The sequence below is a fragment of the Gymnogyps californianus genome, chromosome 2 (genome assembly GCF_018139145.2).
Source record: "Gymnogyps californianus isolate 813 chromosome 2, ASM1813914v2, whole genome shotgun sequence".
In the NCBI taxonomy this organism is placed as follows: domain Eukaryota; kingdom Metazoa; phylum Chordata; class Aves; order Accipitriformes; family Cathartidae; genus Gymnogyps; species Gymnogyps californianus.
Genome location: NC_059472.1, coordinates 7340720 through 7364739, shown reverse-complemented (window position 1 = coordinate 7364739; position 24020 = coordinate 7340720). Strand labels below are relative to the sequence as shown.

Genomic DNA, 24020 nt, shown 5'->3' with positions numbered 1-24020 from the left:
CTTATTTACGGGAGAAATCAGAAAGAAGGTCACAGCACTGAATGGCTGCTCTTCTGGCCTGTGGCTTGTTTGACTTAACTTGCGTGTACTTGAAATCTATGTATGTGATCTTTCTGCCCTCTGAGTTTTTCCCCCTCTGACTTCAAGTATAATTAAGAAACAAAATAATTTAGGATGTGCTTTGATTTGAAAGAATCAGCTATCAAAGTTCAGAGTTCAGTAGCCTCTGTAAAGGATTCAGTGTGGTACTGCATGACTTTTTAATTAGTATTTAGCAGTTTCAGTGTAAAGCATGTTTAAATGGATTAACTGGTAACTGACACACCTAATATTTTATGGTGAATTAACTGACTGTTCTTAGCTGAGCTCTGCAGGAATCTTGCAAGCTTAATGTTTACATTATTAATACTGTTTTTCAAATAGAAAATGGTAAAGGACAGGATGTTTATACTGGGCAAGTGGAGTATCTTGATGAAGTGGGATTACCTACCTGAGACCTGGGAAGGCAAGTCTCACCTGTACAACGGGAGCTGCATGGTAGGGGTGGTAGTAGTTCTGGGAATGGCTTAAGAGCCATATATTGCTAGCTGAGTGTGACTTCCAAGTACAACACTAGCTAGAAAATTAATATCTTCATGGCCTTAAGCTAAGGCCATAAGGGCATACGGACTAGGGAATTTCATTTTCTTGTGACATTCTAGGTACAGAAGTCCACGTATCTTAATCTTTGAGAAGATTGTGGAAAAAACACAATGCTTTGCAAGCCTGAGAAGGTCTGTAGGCCTCTTGCTAGTCTGGTTGGTTGGTGAAAGTGATCATGAACGGGTGGTTTGAGTGCCTTACTACCTTCCCAGAGGTAAATAAAGGTGCTAAGAGGCCCTTTAAACTGGTGATGAAATGTCTGGCCAAAAAGGTGCAAATGCAAAAATAAAGCACAGTGCTTTAGCAATGGATGGTTAACTCTTAAATCAAATATAAGAACTGGTAGATTTTGCATCTCGTGACATATTTGATTCAAAATGAGATGCATTTCTGGACATTTTATCTTGAGTAAATTGTTAGGCTCCTTACTGAACTGTCAATGACTTGGGATATACGGTAGATGTAGGCTGGCTATGATAAGGAGCAAATTAGAGTAGTGACTGGAGAGGTGGAATGAAGAAACATTTTTGTTAAGCTGAGAAAGCTGTATGTTTGAGTGTTTCAACAGCTGAGCAATGCATGTTTTATTCTTTGTGTTTATCCTGTCTTAAAATATTCTTTTGCTTCAACTCAACTTTGTCATATTTATCACTTATTGTTCTTTTGTGTTGTCATTTTTAATCATTTTACTTATTGTCAAGGTAAAATTAGTAAGAAACTAGAAAGTTAAATGAATTTCCTTCCTATTCTCCATTTCCAGTTGCTGTTTTGCTGGCTGCCTTCCTTTTCTTATTTTGATGTGTTTATCAGGCTTTTGGCTTCAGCTAGCAGCTCAACAGCAACAAAGTTGCAAGGCAGCAAACAAGTGTCAGTTTAATTCTTGTCGCTGGTAAATCTTTCACTTTTTTGGCCTACATCGGTGTTCTTTTATAGGTCTTTTCTAGGAAGAATTTGTTGACAAAATTGGAAACCTAAAAGATTAGAAATCATTTCAGTAAACCTATTGTTCTTGCACTTAATCCAAAAGAAAATTTGTTGTAACGACTGCTGCTGTGCTGATCTTGGTATAATGTAGTAACAGTGAAAATATGAAGTTGCAAATCCTTTGAGGATTTACTGATTTTCTTCAACTTTATTAATCCATTTGGATTATACAAGAGGAATAGTCAGTAGAGGAAGATGCCTTTTCATGGACAAGATGAATCTAGGAAGAAGTCAAGATTGTTTCTGTTGCTCTGATGCTGCTGCATTTACTGAATGCTTGGAGAGTAAATGCATCTGTAGTCTCTTACTGCCTCTGATTATCCAGTAACAGTACTCTGGAAAGCAGATGTATTTGAAAGCAAAAAGTTTCAGATATTTTCAGCCATTTTTTCCTGCTGCTTTGGGGTAATAATGATGTTTTTAAGACTCAGAAATGGAAGGACTGCTTTTAACACAGTCATTCTTCCTTTCATGTGTCTCCTTTTCCGGTTACTGATAATGGACAAAAGTTTTCAGTACTGGTTCCTCTTGATGTGTGTCCTCATTAACTAGAGGTGGTGGTGAAGCACCAATCCTGATATGTCTCTGGTTAGCAGCCCAGTTTCTGCTCCTTGAGCTCCTTAACCCTCGGATACTGAGCATCTGATCTTTTGGTTGTCTTTCTCCTGCTACCAGGCAGAAATGATGTGCCCTGCTGTATGCAGACTTGAGCGATACTGCTCTGAGGTAAACCAGTAAAGTAAAAAAAAAAAAATCACCCTTTTCTCTTCTGCCCACCTCCAAACTAATGTTAAATGATAAATTTCACTTTTGCAAGAGTGAAAAGCACTAAGGTCCATCATGTCTGGTTATCTCATGGCTTTTTGTTATGCTTAACTATGTCCTATACCACTTCCTGAGTTTTAAGGAAAACAGATTTTTCTCTTCTAGACTTGCCTTCACACAGTTTGAGTACAGTGTTCTTGGTCCATTTGTAGTAATGTGTGTTGGGTTTGTGTAGCCGGGGAGGTGCTACAGGGGTGGCTCCTGTGAGAAGCTGCTAGAAGCTTCCCCGGCTCCAAACTCGGACCCACCACTGGCCAAGGCCGAGCCCATCAGCAATGGTGGTAGTGCCTCTGGGATAACGTATTTAAGAAGGGGAAAAGATTGTTGGGGGGAAGAGTAAAAGGGTGGAGGAAGAAGAAGAGCAGCTACGGTAGAAAGAGGAGAGGAAGAAGATAGAAGAGGAGCTACAGTGAGGAGTCGGATGTGAGAGAGAGAACACCCTGCAGACACCGAGATCAGTGAGGAAGGAGAGGGAGGAGGTGCGGGGGAGCAGAGATTCCCCTGCAGCCCGTGGTGAGAGGGCAGGCTGTCCCCCTGCAGCCCATGGAGGTCCACGGTGGAGCAGAGATTCCCCTGCAGCCTGTGGAGGACCCCATGCCGGAGCAGGTGGCTGGGCCCGGAAAAGGCCATGATTCTGGTAAAGCCCACATTGGGGCAGTTTGCGGAGGACTGCAGCCTGTGGAAAGGACTTGAGTTGGAGAAACTCATGGAGGGCTGGCCCCATGGGAGGGACCCCATGCTGGAGCAGGGGAGAGTGTGAGGAGTCCTCCCCCCAAGGAGGAAGGAGTGGCAGAGACAATGTGGGATGAACTGACCGCAACCCCCATTCCCCGTCCCCCTGTGCCACTGGTGGGAGGCAGAGGTAGAGGAATTGGGAGCAAAGCTGAGCCTGGGAAGAAGGGAGGGGTGGGGAGAAGGTGTGTTTTTAAGATATGGTTCTATTTCTCATTACCCTACTCTGATTTGGTTGTTAACAAATTAAATTGGTTTATTTTTCCCCAAAATCAAGTCTGTTTTGCCTGGGACCATAATTGGTGAGTGATCCCTCCCTGTCCTTGTCTTGACCTGCGAGCTTTTTGTTGTATTTTCTCCTCCCCATCCTGCTGGGGGGGAGGAGTGAGCGAGCTGCTGCATGGTGCTTTGTTGCTGGCTGGGCTTAAACCATGACATCATGGAAGTTCAGAAACCTAGAGCAGTTTTTCACTTTACTAATTATCTGACTGTTTCATGACCACTTCCAGCCTGCTTTTTTTAGGATCAAGAAATCCTAATTTCAAGGAAGAAGGTAGTGTCACAGCTGAGTGTTCTGCCTTCCTTACAGGGGTTCCCCAAAACTTTTGTGGTAGGTGGAGGAGCTTCTCAAAGTGAAACAGTTTTTTACTAATGATTTGATTCAGTTTCTCCATTTAAATCCTGATGTGTGTGGAAGAGCTAATCTGCTTCACAGCAGGTAGGTTGCAGTGACACCTTTAGCTCTAGTTAACACTTGGTGCTTTTCTAGAGATATCCTAATGATATCCTAGGCTGACTAGGCTGCAAGGTGAAATGTGGCACCTTAGTACTAGATCTTAAGACTGGAAAGGACTACTGTGGTCCAATTTGTCTTGTGTAACACAAATTGGTCTTAAAGATTCTTTTCACTTATCATATACCCTTGACCTTTTTATTACAGCATGCATCCATGGTCTGGAAAAATGATTAAGTTTTTATTGGCCTACTGTATAAAAGCATACAACAGAAGATTTATCATGTTTTTAAAGCTTACTGTATCTGTTCTTCAGACTTTTTTCTGCAGACACTTGTAGTCTTCACAGAAGCCTGTTAATGCCATGTGAAACAAATGTCAGGAATGACATAAGTGTAGTCATATAAAATGCTTGTGAAGGAATTAATGACCTTTTAAGATTTCTTCCAGCCTTATTCTTTTCTGTGAATTTTGGGATCTTGGGCAATTACGAAGTATTAATATGAGCGCACTTTGGAAAGAGCAGAAGTGTTCCACAATGGGTTTTCCTGTAGGATACCTATAGAGCATCTTAAATGTAGTGATGCTGAAATTTTGAAGATGTAACTTACCCAGAAAGGTTTTTGGATGCTATCTCTGTGTCCTGGTTTCAGCTAGGACAGAGTTAATTTTCTTCCTAGCAGCTGGGATAGTGCTGTGTTTTGGATTTAGTAGGAGAATAATGTTGATAACACACTGATGGTTTTAGTTGTTGCTAAGTAGTGTTTATACTAAGTCAAGGATTTTTCAGCTTCTCATGCCCAGCCAGCAAGAAGGCTGGAGGGGCACAAGAAGCTGGGAGGGGACACCGCCAGGACAGCTGACCCAAACTGGCCAAAGAGCTATTCCATACCATATGACATCATGCCCAGTATATAAACTGGGGGGAGTTGGCCGGGAGGGGCGGATCGCAGCTCGGGAACTAACTGGGCATTGGTCAACGAGTGGTGAGTAATTGCATTGTGCACCACTTGCTTTGTATAGTTGAATTCTTTTAGTATTACTATTGTCATATTATTATTATAATTGTTTTTCATTCCTTTCTGTCCTATTAAACTGTTTTTATCTCAACTCACGAGGTTTTTTCCTGATTCTCTCCCCCATCCCAGGGGTGGGGGGGGAGCGAGCGAGCGGCTGCGTGGTGCTTAGCTGCCGGCTGGGGTTAAACCACGACACTCTGTGTCAGGAAACCCTATGGTGTTAGCAGTAGGTCACTAAGCATTAGAGAAATCATCATGCAGATTTTAATTTTGCGTGGAGCTTTTTCTGAAGGGCTTTGTAGACCATTTTTGGGCATTTTTTGCAACACGATGCGGCCGGCGTTTTCGGCCGGACGGCACCGTCCCGTAAGTGCCGTGCCGGCGCCGTGTCAGCAGGGGGAGCCGGCGCGCAGCCGCTCCGGCCCTGCCGCGGCTCCCCGGGGAAACGGGGCGGTCGGGAAGGGGTGTCAGCCCCCCTCAGGAAAGGCGGGAGCTGCTTTTGTGGGAGCTGCGCATGGGTGCCGGGGTGCCATGGGTGTTCGCTTGTCACAATAACTCTTGCAGCTGGATGCGTTCTGTCTGCATCTTAAAACACAGGTCCCTCCTGAAAGCCGGTGTTCGGTTAACTGAGACTTCAGTGCTTCGAGAATCATTTTGTCAGTATTACTGATGTCGCTTCACTATGTGAATATAAAAAAATTGATGCTGAAGGTATAAAGGCTTTAATTGGTAACTGGCATGTTTGAAGTTAGCATTGGTTGCATCTTTCTGCTCGACCATCTCATAGTTATTTGTCTTTGCTGCTCACACCTTGATCACAAGCTTAGGCTCAAATATAGACTGAATGCTGCGGCTGTAATAGAACTACCTTATCTTCGGACACAGGGTTTCCAAATACAATTGAGATATGGATGGGACCTGAAATAGCTTTGGCCTGTGCTGTTCTCTTGATGTATGCTTTACCTAGTAAGACTGCTGTCAGTCATTCCAATTTGATAAGTGTTGAATGAAGTTTTAAAAGAAATACTTTGCCAGACTTTTAAACTTTAAGCTCTTAGAATATCATGTTATTATCAGCTTATTTAATGGAGAGTGCAGGGAAACTACCATAATGTTATTTCTAAATCATTTGTTTATAGATGCACTTACAGAATTTACAAATCTCCTGAAATAATAGGCCTTGTTTGGAACACTAAGTAATAGTTCACATAGTTCAATATAAGGTTAATTAAAAGTGCTGATGTGTATTTCATTATCACATAAGTGGCAAGCAGCTGGCTGTGAGATCAGCTCTATGAAGAACTCTAGACAAATTATCCTTTTTAGATTAATGCCCTGATAGAGGAAAAAGGATGTGACTTGCTTTCTTAACCAGTAGATCATAGTTTCTTTAGACTTCAGTGGTATGCTGAGCATTATGCTAACATAATGTATTTTCTGCCTCTGAGTAGCTTGTAGGTCCTCAAGGCACTGATCTCTTATTTTTGTCAATGTGCCCAAAGCAATGACGAAAGCTTTCAATGACTGGTTGTCTAGGCTAGAAGGCTACCTGTTATGATGACTTGCATGAAGATGAGGCTGAGAAGTTAGCTACCCTAGGCACTAACTAAAGTACTTGGCTTGCTGGGTAGCTTTCTGCTTGGTCTTTCTGTTGAGGAAAACATTGCAATGGATAGAAAAAATTGAGTCAGAAGTAGTTTTCTTTCCCACTTGGATGAAGTAGGATGTAAAACTGTAAGTTTCATTCTGTACAGTCCTTTCAGAATCCTTTGCTTAACTTATTATTGTATTGGCATAATACCTTGCTAGAGCTCAAACCTGTAGCTTCAGTGAGTAAATTTTAGAACTATGTACTCATTATTTCTAAGTCTGTGCAAATGATGCTAATCATGTAGGTATGTCTTGTCAGCATTTGTGTGAGGTATTTTTGGGCACCTCATTTGGAAGGTTTTGGTGCTGTTATCAAAGCTGAGATTTGAAGCTTTTCTGCAGAGTCATCTGAAAAGAGCTGAGTACAGAGAATACAGAAAGCAAATATAGTCCCTTTATTCAGATTCGGCACCTTAAAACATGGCTGTGCATGCTTGTCAGTAATGGATGTCAAGCTGTGTTGTAATAAAACAAATGTTACAGCATTATTTTCCCTTCATTTTATTGATGACTAATTAGCTATTTCAGCTGTATCAATTATAGTCAATCAGCTTTTGGTAATAACCCCTTTTCCCTCTTCACCTTGCAGTATTTCATCCTCAAGGCAGCTATCCTGACATGGGAGAAATTTTTACATGTAACTAATTGAAATCCTAACAGAATAGTGAATGCAGTTTCAACCTAGACCATGAAATGAAGAAGTAAGAGCAGATGGCCCCTTCAGAAAAATAGATTAAAGAGAATAGATGCTCCTGGCCAGCTACATAGTTAATCCCTTGCTTCTTGTCAAGAGGTATTGCCAATAGATAGTTATTATGCAAGGGTAAAATAAAAACTATATGAATTTAGGGGAAAAATGCTTTTCCTCATTCCCAGCTCTTTCTGGTAATTTAGTGTTATGTTCATATTTTTAAGATACAGCTATAGTAAATTGGAATAGTAACCTGTTAAATTAGTTGTGTGTTGCTTCAGAAAGGGATACTACAAAAAAGAGCAATCCTGGGAATGTAGTTCCATTTATATTCCATGAAGATTCATTCTAGCATTTCTGGTATTTTCTTGCTCTGTAAAACACTGATTGAGTCTTTAAACCCTCATCTCAATTCTGGTAGAGGTATTTGTGCCTGTATTTCTCCTGATGGCTTGAGGAAGAGTTTAACTTCTCTCTTGTTAAATTTTCTTTCCTGATTTATTATTAGTGGACACTCAGATCCTTTTAAGTTCAGTTAAGCACCTATATTTCTTGGGTTTATGCAAAGTAGCACATTCCAGCATTTTAGGTGATTATTCTGTTTGTAACTAGGTAAGTCATTCCTGCACTTGCTCTAAAATCAATGAATCAAGAAGAGGAAGTGCGATTTGAAACTTAATATACACATGAACCATTCTTTAGGAAGACTTATGGGACCATAAGTACCCATTATGACTGTTTTGGTCTTTTGTTCTTCCCAAATGCACTTTATGCTTTGCTTCTATCTAGTAGCAAGCAGTGATAGAACAATCCACAATATTAAGTGGTTATTGCTGTCTCAGCTGTCCTTCATCCTTTGGGCACCCAGACCCTGAATTTCTTAGGCAGCTGCATTTTTTTAAATGCATCCCCTTTGTCCTCTGCCACATCTAGAATGTAACTTGATTCTATACTTTTGGAAAGTGGAGCATCAAAATTTCCTTTCCCATATAGAAGCAATTCAAATGTCACTGAACCAAGAAGTAATGGCACCTCAGGTTCTTGGCGTTGTCACTTTTTGTTATTGTTTCTTGGCAGACAGAAGTGATATAGGAGCAGAAACTTAAATATATGGGATTATGAAGGCAAGTGGGGGACAGGCAGGGCAGGTGTCTGTGGTTAGTAGCAGCTTCTGCATTTTCCCAGTACTACTGATATCAATATGACCAGTTCAGTTTTGGTTTTGCTGTCTCACCTTGAATGTAGGTGTACTTCCCTGGCTGTGAATTGTTCCACTGCACTTAAAGATGTCAGCTGCCTTGTGCATGTGCCACTTTCTAGTAGTTGATTATTTTGTGTAAAATCTGTAGAAATGTACTGAAATCTGCTATGTAAACTACTAAATATAGGAATTACTCCCATAAGAAAATTCATAACAGTCATCACTGGGGAAAAGTTGTAGTGTTCAGCGAAAGCTGGGATTTTGAAATTAGCTGGATTAAAACTAAAACAGTAACATTTCTAAAATTAATTCATCTCATAACTACATGAGATAATATGGCTTCTGAAACTGCAGTAAAACTGAGGTATCACAGTTTCCACTTCCATGTAAGCACTTGATTTTAAACTGTCTTCAAAACAAATTTGTAAGACAAAAGAATTTGCAATATCTTTACTGCTGAGTAGTTGCACAGAACATCATGCAGGTATTCTGCTTCTTACAGCTATAACATAACTGTCTCTATTGGAAAGAAAGTTGACCTTAGGCTTTTAAAAATATTTTTTACTGAAGAAAGATACTTTTTTATAAACAAATTTACTAACCTGAAATATGACTTACTCAGAAGGAACTGCTTAGTTTTACTTAAGCTAAACATGAAGACACTTTAGATAAAAAATTATAATTCAGAGCTGTTTCCTATGGCAAGTAAAACCATACCATAAATGCTACTAAAATTGTAGTATATTTTAACTTTCTTTACAAGGTGTGTTTCAGCAAAAGCTTACTGGCATAAGTTGGTAGTTACTTCAGATATTTATGCAGGTATAAATCATGAAGGTCTGTTTCATTTTTTCTTAAATCTGGGAAATTGAGTGCTGTTCTATTAGGTGAGTGCTAGAAATACTAGTTTGAGAGAAACTTTCTCGGACAGATGCCATAAAAGTTGGAAGATTGCTTTCCTCAGTGAAGGTGCTTCATGGATAAGCACATGGTCCTACAGAGAACAGGCTTGTTGCAGACTTAGATCTCACTTCTTTCCTGGAGAAACTGATCTGTTGGCAGAGATGTTAGTTCCTTCTCTTACAAGTTGCAGCTGGAATGAGTCCATAAGCTGGACTTTCAAGGTTTATCGCACTTCTAGGGAAGTGTGATCTTGGTCTAAAATTCTATAAAGTGGTTCAACTGATTTTATGAGAGTAAGTTTAATAGAATAATATTTGGAAACAATTGAATGTGTTAGCAATCTGTTTAATTCTGTGTAATATCTATCTTTGTACACAGAAAAGGTATTTGGATTCACCTGCTATTGAGCATGTGGAAGGGATAGTAATTAATGTTGTTCCTCTGCTAGTTAATTTTTAACTTGGATGCTAAGAGGTTTTAACATTCAATTTATGTTGAAGCTCATACATAAAACTTCCACATGAATTTTTTTAAGCTGCACTTTCCCATAGGGCAGTAGATGTACAAGCTGCCTTTGTATGTTTTTCCTGCCAAGCTGTGTTACTGCAGCCAAGGACTGTAATGGATGACAAATAATAAAAGTACTGCCTACAATAATTGTATCAAAAGTAGTGTTTTGCCTCTTATCTGCTGGCAGTGGGAGTAATGGCCTTCTGAAGGATTAGGTGTGTGTTGAAGTAATCTAGAATGGTGTGCTGGAATCAGTCCCCTTTCTTCTATATGCACCAACTAACTTCCATAGTTTTGTTTCATACATCTGTGGACCAGAATACACAAATGCTTTAGGATCTTTGGGTTGTTACCTTTTTCATAAGTATTCTGAAAGTATTTTTCAAATTCTTGAGCTATATTTTTCTTTTATGGATTAAAATACAACCCATCCACAATGTTATGTCCCTTCACATTCACCTGTGGTTTCATGTTCTTTTTGTACAAGTTTACCTTTTCACACAGCTTCCTTGCACATCAATAGCTTGTGCTTTAGTAAACAAAGTTGCAGACATGAAGTCTCAGGAATCTGAGCAATTGACGTCAAAGGACCAGGAAATTTGTGTTAGAATCAAGCTGAGAAAATTATGAACAATAGATTGAATCAACATGGATATGAATGAAGGTTACTCCAGCATATACTGTTTTCAATAGTTAATCTTTTACAGGCTCCAAAGCATTGGTAGCATTCACTTTCCTAGTTCACTTGACCAGTGCAGTGTCACAGAATGTATAGGTGTTTTTCTCAATTTCTGTAGTAACAGTGAGATTACGCTTGTTGGTAATGGTTACGTTGGATCCAGTGGGTATGAGTTTTCTAAGTGTCTGGTGCTAATTGAGTTTCACTGAATTCAATATAAGAATTTAAACATATTACAGGTATTTGTGATAGCTTCATCTTTGTTCCTTTCCCTAACACTGTGTGAAATATGAATGATGACAAGTTTTTATTGGATGGAAAATGTATTTTAGACAGCATGGTGTTTTGGGACGCAGTGGGAAGAGATGTCTAACTTTGGAAGAATGTGTACACTTTCAGCCGTGCAGAGTGGAGTAATGATGGGGATATGGAGGGGGAAACAGTGGACTGCTGTACACTGGATCTGTCCAAATGTTTCTCTGGACTACTTGAGCATATATAATCCTATGATGCAACATGAATTTCTAGCATGCTTTCAGGTAACAAATCATGGCTTTCTGGGCTGCAGTATTTAATGAGAAATAAATCTGGGGGTGGGGGCAGAATTCACTAGAACTAATATTTTTTTAAAAATACCAAAGATGGAAGAAATCTTTCATTCAAAAGCCTTTAAACTCTTCTGCAAAACAGTAGAAATCAAACAGCTTGCTAAAACTTGCATCCATGAGTAGAGAGGAAGGATCACAACTTTCAAACTGCTGGCGATGCTGTTCTAGTGCAGGCCAGGATGATGGTGGCCTTTGCAAGCATATGTTCCTGGCTAGTGTTCAGCTTGTTAGGACTCCCAGGTCCTTTGCTGCAAAGCTGCTTTCTAGCTGTTTAGTTGCCAGTCTGTTCTCGTGCATAGGGTTATTCCTCCACAAGTACAGGACTTTGCACTTCCCTTTGAACTTCACGAGATTGCTGTCTGCCCAGTTCTCCAGCTCTTCAAGGTGGTACTGAGTGTCATTGCAACCCTCTGGTATTTGAATCACTTCTCCCAGTTTTCTATTATCTGTAAACTTGCTGAACCTGCACTCTGTCTCATCATCCAGGTCATTAATGAAGATGTTAAACAGTATTGACCCTTGGAGCATACCACTAGTGTCTGGCCTACAGCTGGACTGGTTGTGGTACCACTAATCACAACCCTTTGAGCCAGACAGGTCAGTTCTCAGTCCACCTCACTGTCTATTTCTCTAGCCTGTACCTTGTCAGTTTGCATGAGGATGGTATGGGAGACAATATCAAAAGCCCTACTACAGATGAGAAGGACAACATCAGCTGCTTTTGTCTCGTCTGTGGAGGTACTCATATTGTTGAAGGCTCTGTTTGGTATGGCGTGACTTCCCTGTCATAAATCCACGCAGACTACTCACAATCACCTTGTCCTTCATATGCTTGGAAATGGTTTTCCAGGGCTGTTTATTGCATCACCTTCCAAGGGATCAAGGTGAGTCTTACCATCCTGTGTTCCCCAGATCCTCCTTGCTCTTGAAGATAGGACTGATACTTGCTTTGCTTCAGTCATCAAGAATGTTCCCTGATGACCATGACCTTTCAAAAAAGTGGCCTGTCAATGACACCAGCCAGCTCCCTCAGCACTTGTGGAAGTTTCCTGAAATTTCTGGTTTAGTGATGATTTCAAGTAAATTCTGACTTACAGGAGGTACGAATTATGTTTTATTAGGATTTATCAATAGAATATGACACATTACTGAATTAAGGATTGCCAGAGTGTGAGGCTGTACCCTGACTTTCTGTCAGTTGTGATGGAGGGTGCTGGCAAAGCTCTAGAGTTGCTGAAAATGATTTTGAGAAGTGGGGGAAGATAACACTACTTTGTCTTGCTGATGGCTACATAAATCCTGCATAATGCTAGGTAAACAGTTGTACACTTATTTGTGTAACTATCAGTTATACAAAATATGGGGATGGAAGATACCCTACGAAGATGTGTTTTGGTAGTGTAGGTGTCTTCAGTATTAAATGTGGTTTGTTTGAATCTGTTGGCAGATTTTTAGACTACACTGTCTTTGCCATTGCCCTAAAGCTTTAAGTGTGGTCTTTAACAGTGCTCAAGTCTGCTGCTATAGGGTTCAATAACCGGATGTGCTATGGCTAGTGTTTCAACTTGGCAATAGTTTAAAATGTGATATATGCATATTAAGAGTTGCAGGTTGTATCCATTTTCCAAATGAGATCTGAATTATGCTTTTCCTTGTGAAAGTTGTCAAAGGAATCACAGAAAGTTTGCGTAGTACTATGTACATAATAAGGAATAAAGGCTATAGGCCCTTCTTGATGACTCACCAAGATGACAAGTTAAATCTTGTGTAAGGGCTAGCTGATCGTGTTCATACATATAAATGAAAAAGATGGAACAGCTTTTTGTAAGGGCTCTTGATACAAAATATTAACTTCATTCTGTCTAAGCCCTATGACCCTAGTAGTATAAGATGATCTGTATGTTGGATCCCCTTCTGAAATAAAGTCATGGCTTTACAGTTGAAATCTGCATCCGAAGTAGCTTTATATCTGTACTGCCAATTGTCGTGTTTGCACACGCTGCTTTTTTGAGGGAACTACTTTAGGCTCATGTTTAAAACTCCATAAGAAATCTCTTCTAAACGTAAAGATAACTCCTCCATTTTGTTCCTGCCATACCATCTAAGTAGTTTAGAGAGTTTCCAGAGCTTTGCCTCTGGGGCTTGTGAGCTGCTTGTGCTGTCATATGGAAGCACAAAAAAGTACTTGCAGAAAGGGAATCGTATTATCTACAGGCTATTGCACAATAGATACTGTAGGTGAAAACAAGACAAAGGGTCCCTTTTCAGACACCTACTTACAGGAAGGATCATAAGGTGCCTGAGGCTTTAAGAAACATCTGAAGGTCCAGTCTCCTGCTCAAAGCACGACAAAAGCCAATGCTCTTGCCAAAATCTAGGCAGCAAGATTAGGTGTTCCTGAAGCAGGGAGGAACATGGCAGTCAAGTATTTTTGTCCTGATAGGTTGTAGCATCCAAGTTTGAAGTACTTGGGTGTAGGACGCTGGGTACTGTTTTTCATGTGTATAGGTTGCCTTTGGAATTTCTTTATTTTTAAGTTATGGAACAAATGAGTTGACATTTTTGCAGTTAGTGGATTCCTGACCTTGCTAATGTAAAAACATTCCTGTTTAAAGAAAGCTGTCAATTGTGGGTAAATCATATAGGAAATTTTAGCACTTTATTATAAGTTCAGAAACTCTCTTCATGATATAAATAGTAATTTTCAGTGGAGTGGGGTGGGTCTATGGGACTGAAGCCTATGTTTACATCTTGTTTTTTCCTGAGCAAGACTGAATGAACATCTGCTAATATCTTGTATGTTACTTTTGACAGTTTCTACTGTGGTACTTTCTACTTTATTGCTAATATTAATCAGTCTAAACAGATTTTAGTGGAGTCATTTTTGATGTGAAGGTAATAGGTGTTCGATTAGTTTTGAATTGCTTAAATAAAAAGGCCTATTCAAAATATTTCTCATATTGGTGACTGAAATGTATTTTCAGATCAGTGCAGACGGTAGTACTTAGACTGTAAAATAGAACTTACAATGCCTGTGAATGCAATTTAAATAAAGATTGGTTTGAGTCCTTCAATAGGGATATTATTATTAATTTGAGTATGCTGAATGTTGTAGACATCATTCTAGCATGAACCACTCATTTAATTGTAAATTCAAATTAGATTCATTGTCAGTTGCTTCTACAAAATTAAGGTGCCGTATGAAAGACAGTTATTCTGAATTCAACTATTGTAATAATGTGCATTTGTTGAAGCAAATTCCTGTGTTTCTTATGCACAGTTCTTGCTTTTAATGTATTACTTATGCCAGTTCAGAATTAGGACCTACTGTGGAGGCTAAACTTGTGATTTAAAAAGGCTTTTTTAAAGTATCAAAATGATGGCTGAGGAGGATAGGTGGAGTTTTCTGAAGTTCATGGAGGAATGGGGATGGGTGCGGTAACAGAGCTGCTGCATTAAAAATTGAAGATTTTATTGTATTTTTGATTCGAGCCTTTTAGACCCATTCGGGATGGATCTAGATGTAGCCATTCCACATATATTTAACTCCCTTATTTTAAAATTGTGAGGCTATTTGTTTGCTTGATTACTTTAGTTCTTTAATTTGTCTTTTTCATGAAGATACACTAATTAGTATTTGCTTTGGAAATATCTTGTGGGTGGAAAAATGGATATTTGTCCAAGCATTTACTTACATCACAAAATGTTTAGTTGCTGCTCTCTTAACTGTGTTTTTTCTGGGGAATTGGGATGCTACATACAATTCAAACTAAGGAATTCTGCATCTTTTGTGAATATATACACAGAGAAACTGCTTTAAAGCTAACTAGACTATGCTAGTTATGTTTTAAGATACTCAAAAGCAGGAGGCTAAGTTTACCTCTTCTGTTTAGTGCAAAAATTGGGAGGGTTGTCCAGCTTCGTGCTGATCAAGAGGACAGGGAGAGTGAGTAGTAGGTCTCTTGGAGGCTGCTTTCAGGAAATCTGTGGGGTTTATTTCAGAAAGCCTTTTGAAATGTATTAAAGCCTTAGTGTGGTGATGCTAGTTCAAGTTTGTTGTGCAGTACTATTTTCAGCTGAAAAGACAAGAAATATTTGTTGGAGAGTTACTGTTTCAGATAACTTTTAATCACCCCATTAGCGGGGCAGGAAATAGTCCAGTGTAAGAGATGTATAATCTGAAGCACAGTTTGAAACCATTTTACTATGACAATAACGAGATTAAGCTCTCATCAATGTCATCAAAATTAGAACTATTGTTGGGTTCATCATCCTATGTTACTGCACTCTGGATTTACCAGAACAAGTCATGGAAGGACTGTGAGCATTAAATCAGCATCCAGCATAGCAAACTTTCTATGACTTGGCTTCATTGCAAAAGTTCTAACTATCAGTATTTTCAGAATAGGTGTGCTTAAAATGTGCCTTCTGAGATAAAGTATGGATTTTGCTGCAATGACAACTTTCAAATAAGAAACAGTATAGAATGCTGGAGAATTTTACCCACGGTATAAAAGTAATGTTTTCATCCCAAAGACTATTTCAGAAGTGTACTTACTGATACTCTGAACTGGAAGGATTGTAGAAAGTTTGAGGAAACTGAACCGATATTGTCCATGTTTTTTCCTCCATTAAGGAAAAAACTATTTTTGTTCTGAAATTCTGCTACAACTAACTTGGAGTCCCTCTCCTTCTCTGGAAGCTTGTCTCTTATCAAAGCTTGGGTGTGTTCCTTAAAGGAGATCTTTATGAAATGCAAACTAATAAGCCCAAGTCTGTTTTTTGTAGTACCATCATTTTGATTTTTTCTAATGTGAAGCCATAAGGAATCATACTGTCAGACCAGATACCCATTTGTCTCAGTGTTATATCTCCAGCAATGGTCAATAGCAGTGATTTTTTCCAAGAAGTAACAGGACAGGGAAAGTATATAAAGATACTTGCACAGCCTTCAATTTGACTTAAGAGCTTTCTGAATTGAAGATGGTGTGTTTTTTCTAAGTCAACTATGAAGTCTTGAGAATTTAGTGAGAAATAGTATTGTTATTGGGGCATGCTTCAGTAGTTGTATAACAAACTTGTTTGGTTGACTTGGTCTAAATTTTGATGTTTCTTTCTCTTAGCTACAAGCTAAAAATTGGAATTCTCCAGATAAAGCAAAATATATTGCTGCTGTTGTATAGTGTTAGTAATTTCCAAAACCACTTCAGTGTATTTCAGTCAGGCATTATTTAAGAGTATTTATAAAAGATAATGTTATTCTTACAATATTTTTATTTTCAAAATTAATGTGGAAACTATTTCTAGTGAAATTGCAGTGCTGTTCCATCAACCTCCTGTTTTCTGAAGCCATGATCCTTTGGATGTCCTAGAATTTGAGCCTTGCATTCTTCACTTGTTCTTCCATCTGAAGTAGAAAAAATTAGTATGAAATGATTTGGATTTAATAGGCTGTCTGATAAGACTTCTGAATCTAAGGAGAAATAATGTTTCTTAAGGATTTGCAGACAAATTTACCTGGTTCCTGTTTCTCTTGATCTTGTGTTTTGGAAACATTGTGTTAAGGAGAAATGCAATAAACATTTCTGTTTACTTTGAGTTTGACATTTGATCTTACATTGATTATATTGATTTACTACAGACAAATACAGAGCATCACTTTCTTCTACATTAAATGCAAGTATTTGTATTGGCTTAGCAGAGGGAGCTGGAATCCTGGCTTGTAGTTCTGCCACAGGAAGATTAATTCTACCTAAAGATTAATGTGAAACTATTCTACTTTGTCATTATCTGATGTATCTAGCAACATTATTTGGTGAATTAACTGAGGAGTAATCATTGCTTAGATCTCTCTGCTAGGATTAAATGTGAAGAAAAAAATCCATGCAGTTACTACTTCATCCAGTTAAATTCTTGGACTGTTGCATTAGCTGCATCCTTGGTCTGAGAACACGGGATTTTAATCTCTAGCATTATGGGAAGCTTTACTCTCATGTTTATTATTTGTGATCTAGGAAATGTCATTGCTTCATATAGGTAAGCAGCACAGAATGTAATCTAAGGATTAGGAAAAGGCAAGTCTTCCTATCGATTTGACCTTGAAAATCTGATTGGATTTCCTGTGTGATCTGGCATGATTTTTCCCTAATTATCTAAAGCTTGATGTATGTGAATGATAGATATTGAATGAGCTGTGCAGATATGGATAAAATTCTAATGCTTAACTTTATTTCATATTCATCTTAGATTTGAGTGCAAAGAAATGACAAGAAAAATGAGAAAAATGAGATAAAATGTGGTCTCAATGTAAGATAAATTTTCAGTAATTCAGTGGCCTTGACTTTGTTCATTCAGAATGAAAGTCTTATGATAGCAGTGAATATGCATAAAGTCTTAAGTCAGTTTGATTAACTTTGGACCGTAATAGGAAAAAAGTCTTTTATTTTGTAGTGCTATGGCTGTTTATTAGGAGAAAAACAAGTCATTTGACTTTAAAACAAATGGGGAAAATTGTGATCCATTTTCGGAGAGTTGATTGGCAGCCTCTTATGGGTTTCAGTAGCTTCAAGCAAATGGAAAGTTGATTAAACAGTAAAAGTTAAAGAATAAAGAAATGTTCTTAAAATGGCTAATAAAAGTACGGAGCTATTTGGGGTAGGAAAACTGATCTTCAGAGTAATGAATGGATTTCTTTGGCTACTTCGAGTGATTACTAGAGCAAGAAGGGAATGTTCTTTCTATGACCTTTAATTTTTTGTATTAACTAAATCAAAATACTGTAGAATTATGAGTGTATCTGGCATTAATCAAGTTGTTGCAGTCAAATCTTTCAAATACTGAATTCAAGTAACTTATGTAAGCTAAAATATTTAGGAAATACAAATAACAGTGTAGTTATCTCTTAAGGAATTTATGCAGCTGGCTCATCTGAGGAATGTTACTGAGATTGTTAGAACTCTGCTCTTAACTCTTCAAATACATTTTAACCTTGACAAGTCCGTTTGAGACATCTGAATGTTCCTGAAACAAAACTCACTTTTAGGTGTAATATTCTTGGCAATTTCTAAGGTCCTTAAGCCACTGCTCATTCATAAATTTGTGGTTCTAATTTAAAATTCCTTACTACTTCTGGAAATACAAATTTTTATGAAATTAAATTTTCAGGTGGACAGGGGGATTGCAGTATATGCCATACTGTGCAGTTGTGTACAATAGTATGTGACTCAACAGGAAAAAACAAATTTGTAACTTTACCCGTTCATAAAAACATGGTGGGCTTTGATGTTAAAGGTACTTTTATTTTGTAAGTTTAGATTGCTTCAGGAAAAAGTCCTTCACTGTAACAGTAGTTATAGCTACTGAAATCTTCTAAAGATCTTGTATTGATCTAGTATCAATCTAACTACCAGGAGCCTTCGGTGCACTGATCTATGCCAAAATACTACAGCACAGTGCATTAATTTAATTTTTAATCTTGAATGGAGTTGAACTGTGCTTTTCTGATTTTTTCTGAACAAATTCTAGTCCTAATATTTAAAGTCAATGCTAAATGAAGTCATATTAAATTTTGTTGTAACTGAATTTGCTTCAGTTGTAGCAAAATGGATGTATTTTTATTACAATTCTAATATTTGGTGTTTCTTGGTGTAAAATATTGCTAAAGAACAGCATACTTCTGATCACTTTTGAGCTTTGAGTATTTATACCGTTAATAGTGTATACCAATAGCAGCATTAAAAAAAATGAGTGTCATGTTTCTATTTTTCCACTTGTAAAACATACAGACCTCTAAGTATCTAGTCTTGTTTTCCAAGAGAAATCAAAGAGCTTAACTGCCCTTGTTATAACAGGAAGCAGGGGTGTTAAAAGTAGTTTATTTGTATTTAAGTGCTGTGATAGTACTACACTTAAGTCTGAATGTGATATTCAGAAGCTTTGACTTCTAAAAAATACCAGTCATCTGCTTTCTAAGTGGGACCCTCATGCCCTATAAAATTTCAGTTTTAATTTCATCTGGAAATGAATTTCAGTGTAACTTTATCTATTTAATTGCCCGTAATTCTGTAGTCTGTAAAGCGGCATCTACAAAGAACATGTGAATTCCATTTTTATCTGGATTCAGCTGTTAAAATATGTTCGTCAGTAGTTGTTGTCAGCCTGTTGGCTGAGGGGTTTGGAGTTTTTTCTGAGCATGCTGCAACATAAAGGACACTTCAGAGGAAGGTTGCTTTGATAGGGCTTCTCCAGAATGTTTACGTTACTAGAATCCATATGAATCAAATTTCCTAGGGACTTGCCAAGAAGATTTGAAAGCATAGCTGAGGAAGGCTTTTCTTGAAAGAAGCTTTCAGGTAGTCTGAGGCTAGTTTGGCTTTCTTAGTTCTTCAGTCACTGAACTAACTTGAATAAATGCAATTGTGTTTATTTCCCGTTCTGTGCTAGTGAGGTGAACACTTGCACGGAAGACTGGAGTTTCAGTTGTTGGGAAAGATGTTAGCATCTTCATCTCTGTTGTGGTAAATGGGAATGGACTGGTATTCATTAAACAAAGCTGCTAATGATGCATGGATTTTTTTCAGTAGTAAGAAATGGGTTAGTTTACGGCTTTTTCTGGTTTTCACTGGAAGTCATTTCAAATGAAATTGTCTTTTAAAGTGTACCTAGAGGATGCTTTCTCCTATATCTTTGGTCAGTTTCTTTGCACTCAAAAGTGTTTGTTACTGTCTCCTGTTGGATAAGATCACATTTCCACTGAAGAAACTTCAAGATCTTGATAAATGTCATTAACTTCTACTGGTTAAGTAGAGTAGATGGGTGTTTCTTGTGAAAAACTAACAAGATATTTGAAGATGATTGTGGAGGACAAATGCTAGATGTCCATAGAAGAAATTTTGTTGCACTTCTGAAATTGATTGGCTTTTGGTATGTCCTGTGCTAACATGTTTAACACTGCAACCTGCAGCATGCTGGACCCAATCCAGCAAAGACTTCAAGCAGTGCTTCATTTTTAGTCTCCTTGTATGCTCCTCGTGTTTCCCCGCCAATGAAATGAAATCTGCTCTTTTTCATTAGCACACTGGAGAGTCAATATTTGGAGAGAATTATAATCAAGAATCAGTTTTGTATGTATCTATGGAATGAGTAGAGTCATGCAGCCTGGGTTTGAAGTTCTAAATCTCATTCCTAATGATGTTGTCATTGGTATAACACTATCTCAGGTTTTTTTATATGATCTATGTGCTTCAGTTACATTTTTGAAATTTTGAAAGACTGATTTGACAGTTGCTCATAAGTGCACTGGAGACAACCACTATTAAAACTGTATACTTTGTTTATAGTATAGAGGAATAAAATAGTCAAGTATTAAATTCAAAAACTTAGGCATAGTTTGAATAAATGTATCTAAGAATAGTTTTTACTGCTTGAGCCATATAAAATGGTAATGTATCCTAAGTATTAACTTAAAAGTTAGCATTTAAAGTGCTTGCAATGCTAATTCAAGGTGCTGATATGAACATGAATATTAAAAAAGCTTGAAAAAGCAAAACATGGTTTACCCCGTTGAACTATATAACCAATTATGTAGTAATTACACAATATGCCATATGTATTATGCCATACAGTATTAGTTTTAAAGTTTTTAATTTATACTGACTTTGAAGATTCTCAGCTTGTAGATTGTTGTATTAAACTGAGAAAATAACTAACTTCTTTCCTTTAACAGAAATTGAAAAATTCCAAAAAGGGGAAGGAAAAGAAGAAGAAAAGTATATTGATGTAGTCATCAATAAAAATATGAAGTTGGGACAAAAAGTTTTGATTCCAGTAAAACAATTCCCTAAGGTAAGCCCAATTTTCATACTTGATAAATCTAAGTGCTTATAAAAGAGATTCCACTGATATCTTAACTAGTTTTTTAACTGTTACATTTAAAACTGTTAACAGTCTCTACTGTTGCTGTTCTGCAGTCTGTTCTATAGAAATTCTAAGGTAGGAATGGCTCTTGTTGGAATAAATGTGCAGGAAAGTGGTGCCTGTCACACAAAATAATAGTATGTTGAGAACAAATGATAAATGAATCATATTTTCAGGATAGTAAGATCTTCCTCTTCAGAATATCAAAAGGAATTAAATATATTTAAGTTGACTCTGATGCCAGGATTTGAAACTTTGTTATTGTAGGTAGAAATGCAGCTTAAATTGCACCATTAAGGAACTCACTGTAAATTTTTTCTTCTCATCCTCTTACATTTCAGCCATTGTTAGTCTTGAATTAGTTATATCTACACTGCTAAGTTATGCAGTCTATTCTGGAGGGGTAGGGACTCTTTTGTTAATATCTCTGACTGCTATGAATTCTTAACACTTCTTTACTGCCAAGTATTATCCTGCACTAAATGTTGCTACCTGGAAGCATTTATTCAACATGCAATAGGTTGTGGAACTTTATTCTTTTGGTCCCTTCTTAAATTTTAAGGTTAATGTTGTGAAAATCAGATTAGCATTTTTTCACTCGTTTGAAATGGCTTTTTCTTCCTGCTAGAAATTTCAAGACTGCTTCTGTTTCTGCTCATGGAGGAAAGGAATTCCTTCATTCCTTCATTCCTTCCTCCATTTCTTCAGGAAGACTTTTTCTAAGTATTTTTTCCCCACACTATCAGTGTTTTTCTCACAAGACTGTGCTGGGTAACTTGCAGGGACTGCTTTACTGCTGTTCAAAGTTTCATTAGATACTGCTTCAGTGAATTCAAGAGTGCATACCATTTATATGTGGGCACCTCTTTGGAACTCTGACTTAAGTCATCTTTATGACTGGGAAGAGCTATATACAAACATGCAGAAACATAAAGATGGGAAGGTAAAAGATAGGGGAAGCTTACATGGTCAGTGTTTGTAATCAGGATGTTTTTCTTATAGATGTTGAGATGTAGATACTTGAGCTCAAGGGGAAGAAAGGCAAAATGGATATTGAAAAGGGAAACAGTGCCTTTTGAAAGATGCTTCTGCTTTACATAGTGTCAACTTTCTTTAAAGGACTAAACACTGAAATTCTTGTTTAGGATAGCTAGTAGGAAAGCCCTTGCCATCTTTTGAATAGGCAGGTATGCTCTGCTGTGTGCTCAGTAGTTCTGGTCCATGGAGACAGTCTTTGACTGTCTGAGCTGGAATAAAGCCTGGTATGTGCTATGGAAAGAAACCTGAATCTATATCCAGATAGGGCTTTGATGTAATCCTGTATGTCTCTGTTTAGACCACCAGAATCCAGGGGGCACAGAGTACAACTGCTGTGCAGGATAGACATGCCATGTGAGTTCCTGTGTCTCCACTAGGACTTTCTCCACAGAAAGCAGAATACTGGTATCTCTACTCACACAAATCTCACTTCTGTCAGAGTGAATAAAATCCTAGGTATTTTCTATTTAAGAATATTTTTACCCCAATATAGGGGAGCTCAACTTTTCTTAGAAATTTCTGTTTTATTACATATAGATGGATATTTATGTTAAAGCTTACTCATTAAAGATTCCATATAGTCAAAAGGAATTAAAATTTCTCACTGTATAGGAGTAGTCTGGGAGGTGAGTATGAAGTCAGACTTATGACAGGTACTCTTGATCTTCTCTGAAAAACACCCACCCTAAACCAGTCACTGCAGTTTAGTGTCACTTATTTACTAGAACCAGGCTTGTGATTTTATTTCTGAGATCTAATAAATTTAAATACATTGTATGAAGTGACGTAGCTTCAACATGGCAAACTGAGAGCCTTATCCTGGCATACTGTAGTCTGCAGTGAGTGACATGAGGTTTGAATGCCTGTACACAGGGGAACGAAGCCTTTTTGCATCCTAATGTTTGCTCTAAAGGCTAATCCTCTTCCTATTAGGTGTGTTCAGAGGAGGGCTTAGAAATGAGGGATACTTTGTCAAGTCTTTTGGGGTAGATATGGAATTATTCCAGTCATCTTGGTTTCACTGAGTTGATTTAGAGTGCATGCATTGTATATTCATATTCTGCAGAACTTAAGCAGAAAGTATTACATGGTGCTTACAAAACCTGAAATGGTGCTTCTCATAAATGCGTTATGCCTCGATGTTCTTTTCTGTGCGTGTGTGCAGATCCCTAGACCATTTTGCCTACAAGAGGTGTTAGTATTAGTGCAATGTGTCATTTGTAGAAGGTGCCAAGTGATAGTTCCTCAGAAAAATGGTTAAAAGATTTGGTTCTGATTTATGAGCGATTTTCTCCTTCCTACTGATCAAGATTGGTGACAAGTGCTTCAGAAGAGTGAAACTTAAGACTTAAATATGGATGAAATCTGTGCAAAAAGCTCTTCTGCATGTGTATATTGAATTTAGAGCAGTTCTAGCAAGCTGGCATCTGTTTCTGTATGCCTGTGGTCCACACTAATACTGTTAGCTATTGTGCAAGACTCCGAACAAAAAGATATCTCCAGTCTTTCAGGAGGTGTAGTCTTTTTGGTGTTAGTGAACTGACAATCTGCTGTTTGAAGCTGACCAAGTCACTAAATTGATAAATCTGCCAAACTAGCATTGGTGCCAGTTTGGGTTGAATCTGGCAAACTTCCAGAAAGTGGTAAGGAAAAACTAGATTTGTTTCAACTTTGTGAGTAGAATAGTGCTTCCCCAAATAAATGATCCTGCTTTTAAACAGGATCAAAAAAGCAAGTTATTAAAGTTATTAAATCCTTAACAGGGTTTAATATCTGAAAATGAAACTAACCACAAATATAAGTGACTTTGCTAGCAGAAACTATTCCTTTGTTTATATTTGCCAGTGGTGACTGGCAAGCAAAGATGCCTCTGCTATTTAGGTATATAGA

The 24020-nt window shown here is 37.9% G+C and overlaps 1 protein-coding gene across 3 annotated transcripts in view; it reads left to right on the top strand.

Moving 5' to 3' along the window:
• KHDRBS3 (KH RNA binding domain containing, signal transduction associated 3) overlaps positions 1-24020 on the top strand; it is a 96969-nt gene that overhangs the window by 5901 nt on the left and 67048 nt on the right. For all 3 annotated transcript variants that reach the window (XR_007766051.1, XM_050891815.1, XM_050891814.1), the window contains exon 2: positions 20902-21020. Coding sequence is in view for 2 of the 3 variants with exons in the window: in XM_050891815.1 (XP_050747772.1) it covers positions 20902-21020 (119 nt within the window). In the remaining variant the exon portion in view is untranslated. The remainder of the gene's footprint in view (positions 1-20901; positions 21021-24020) is intronic.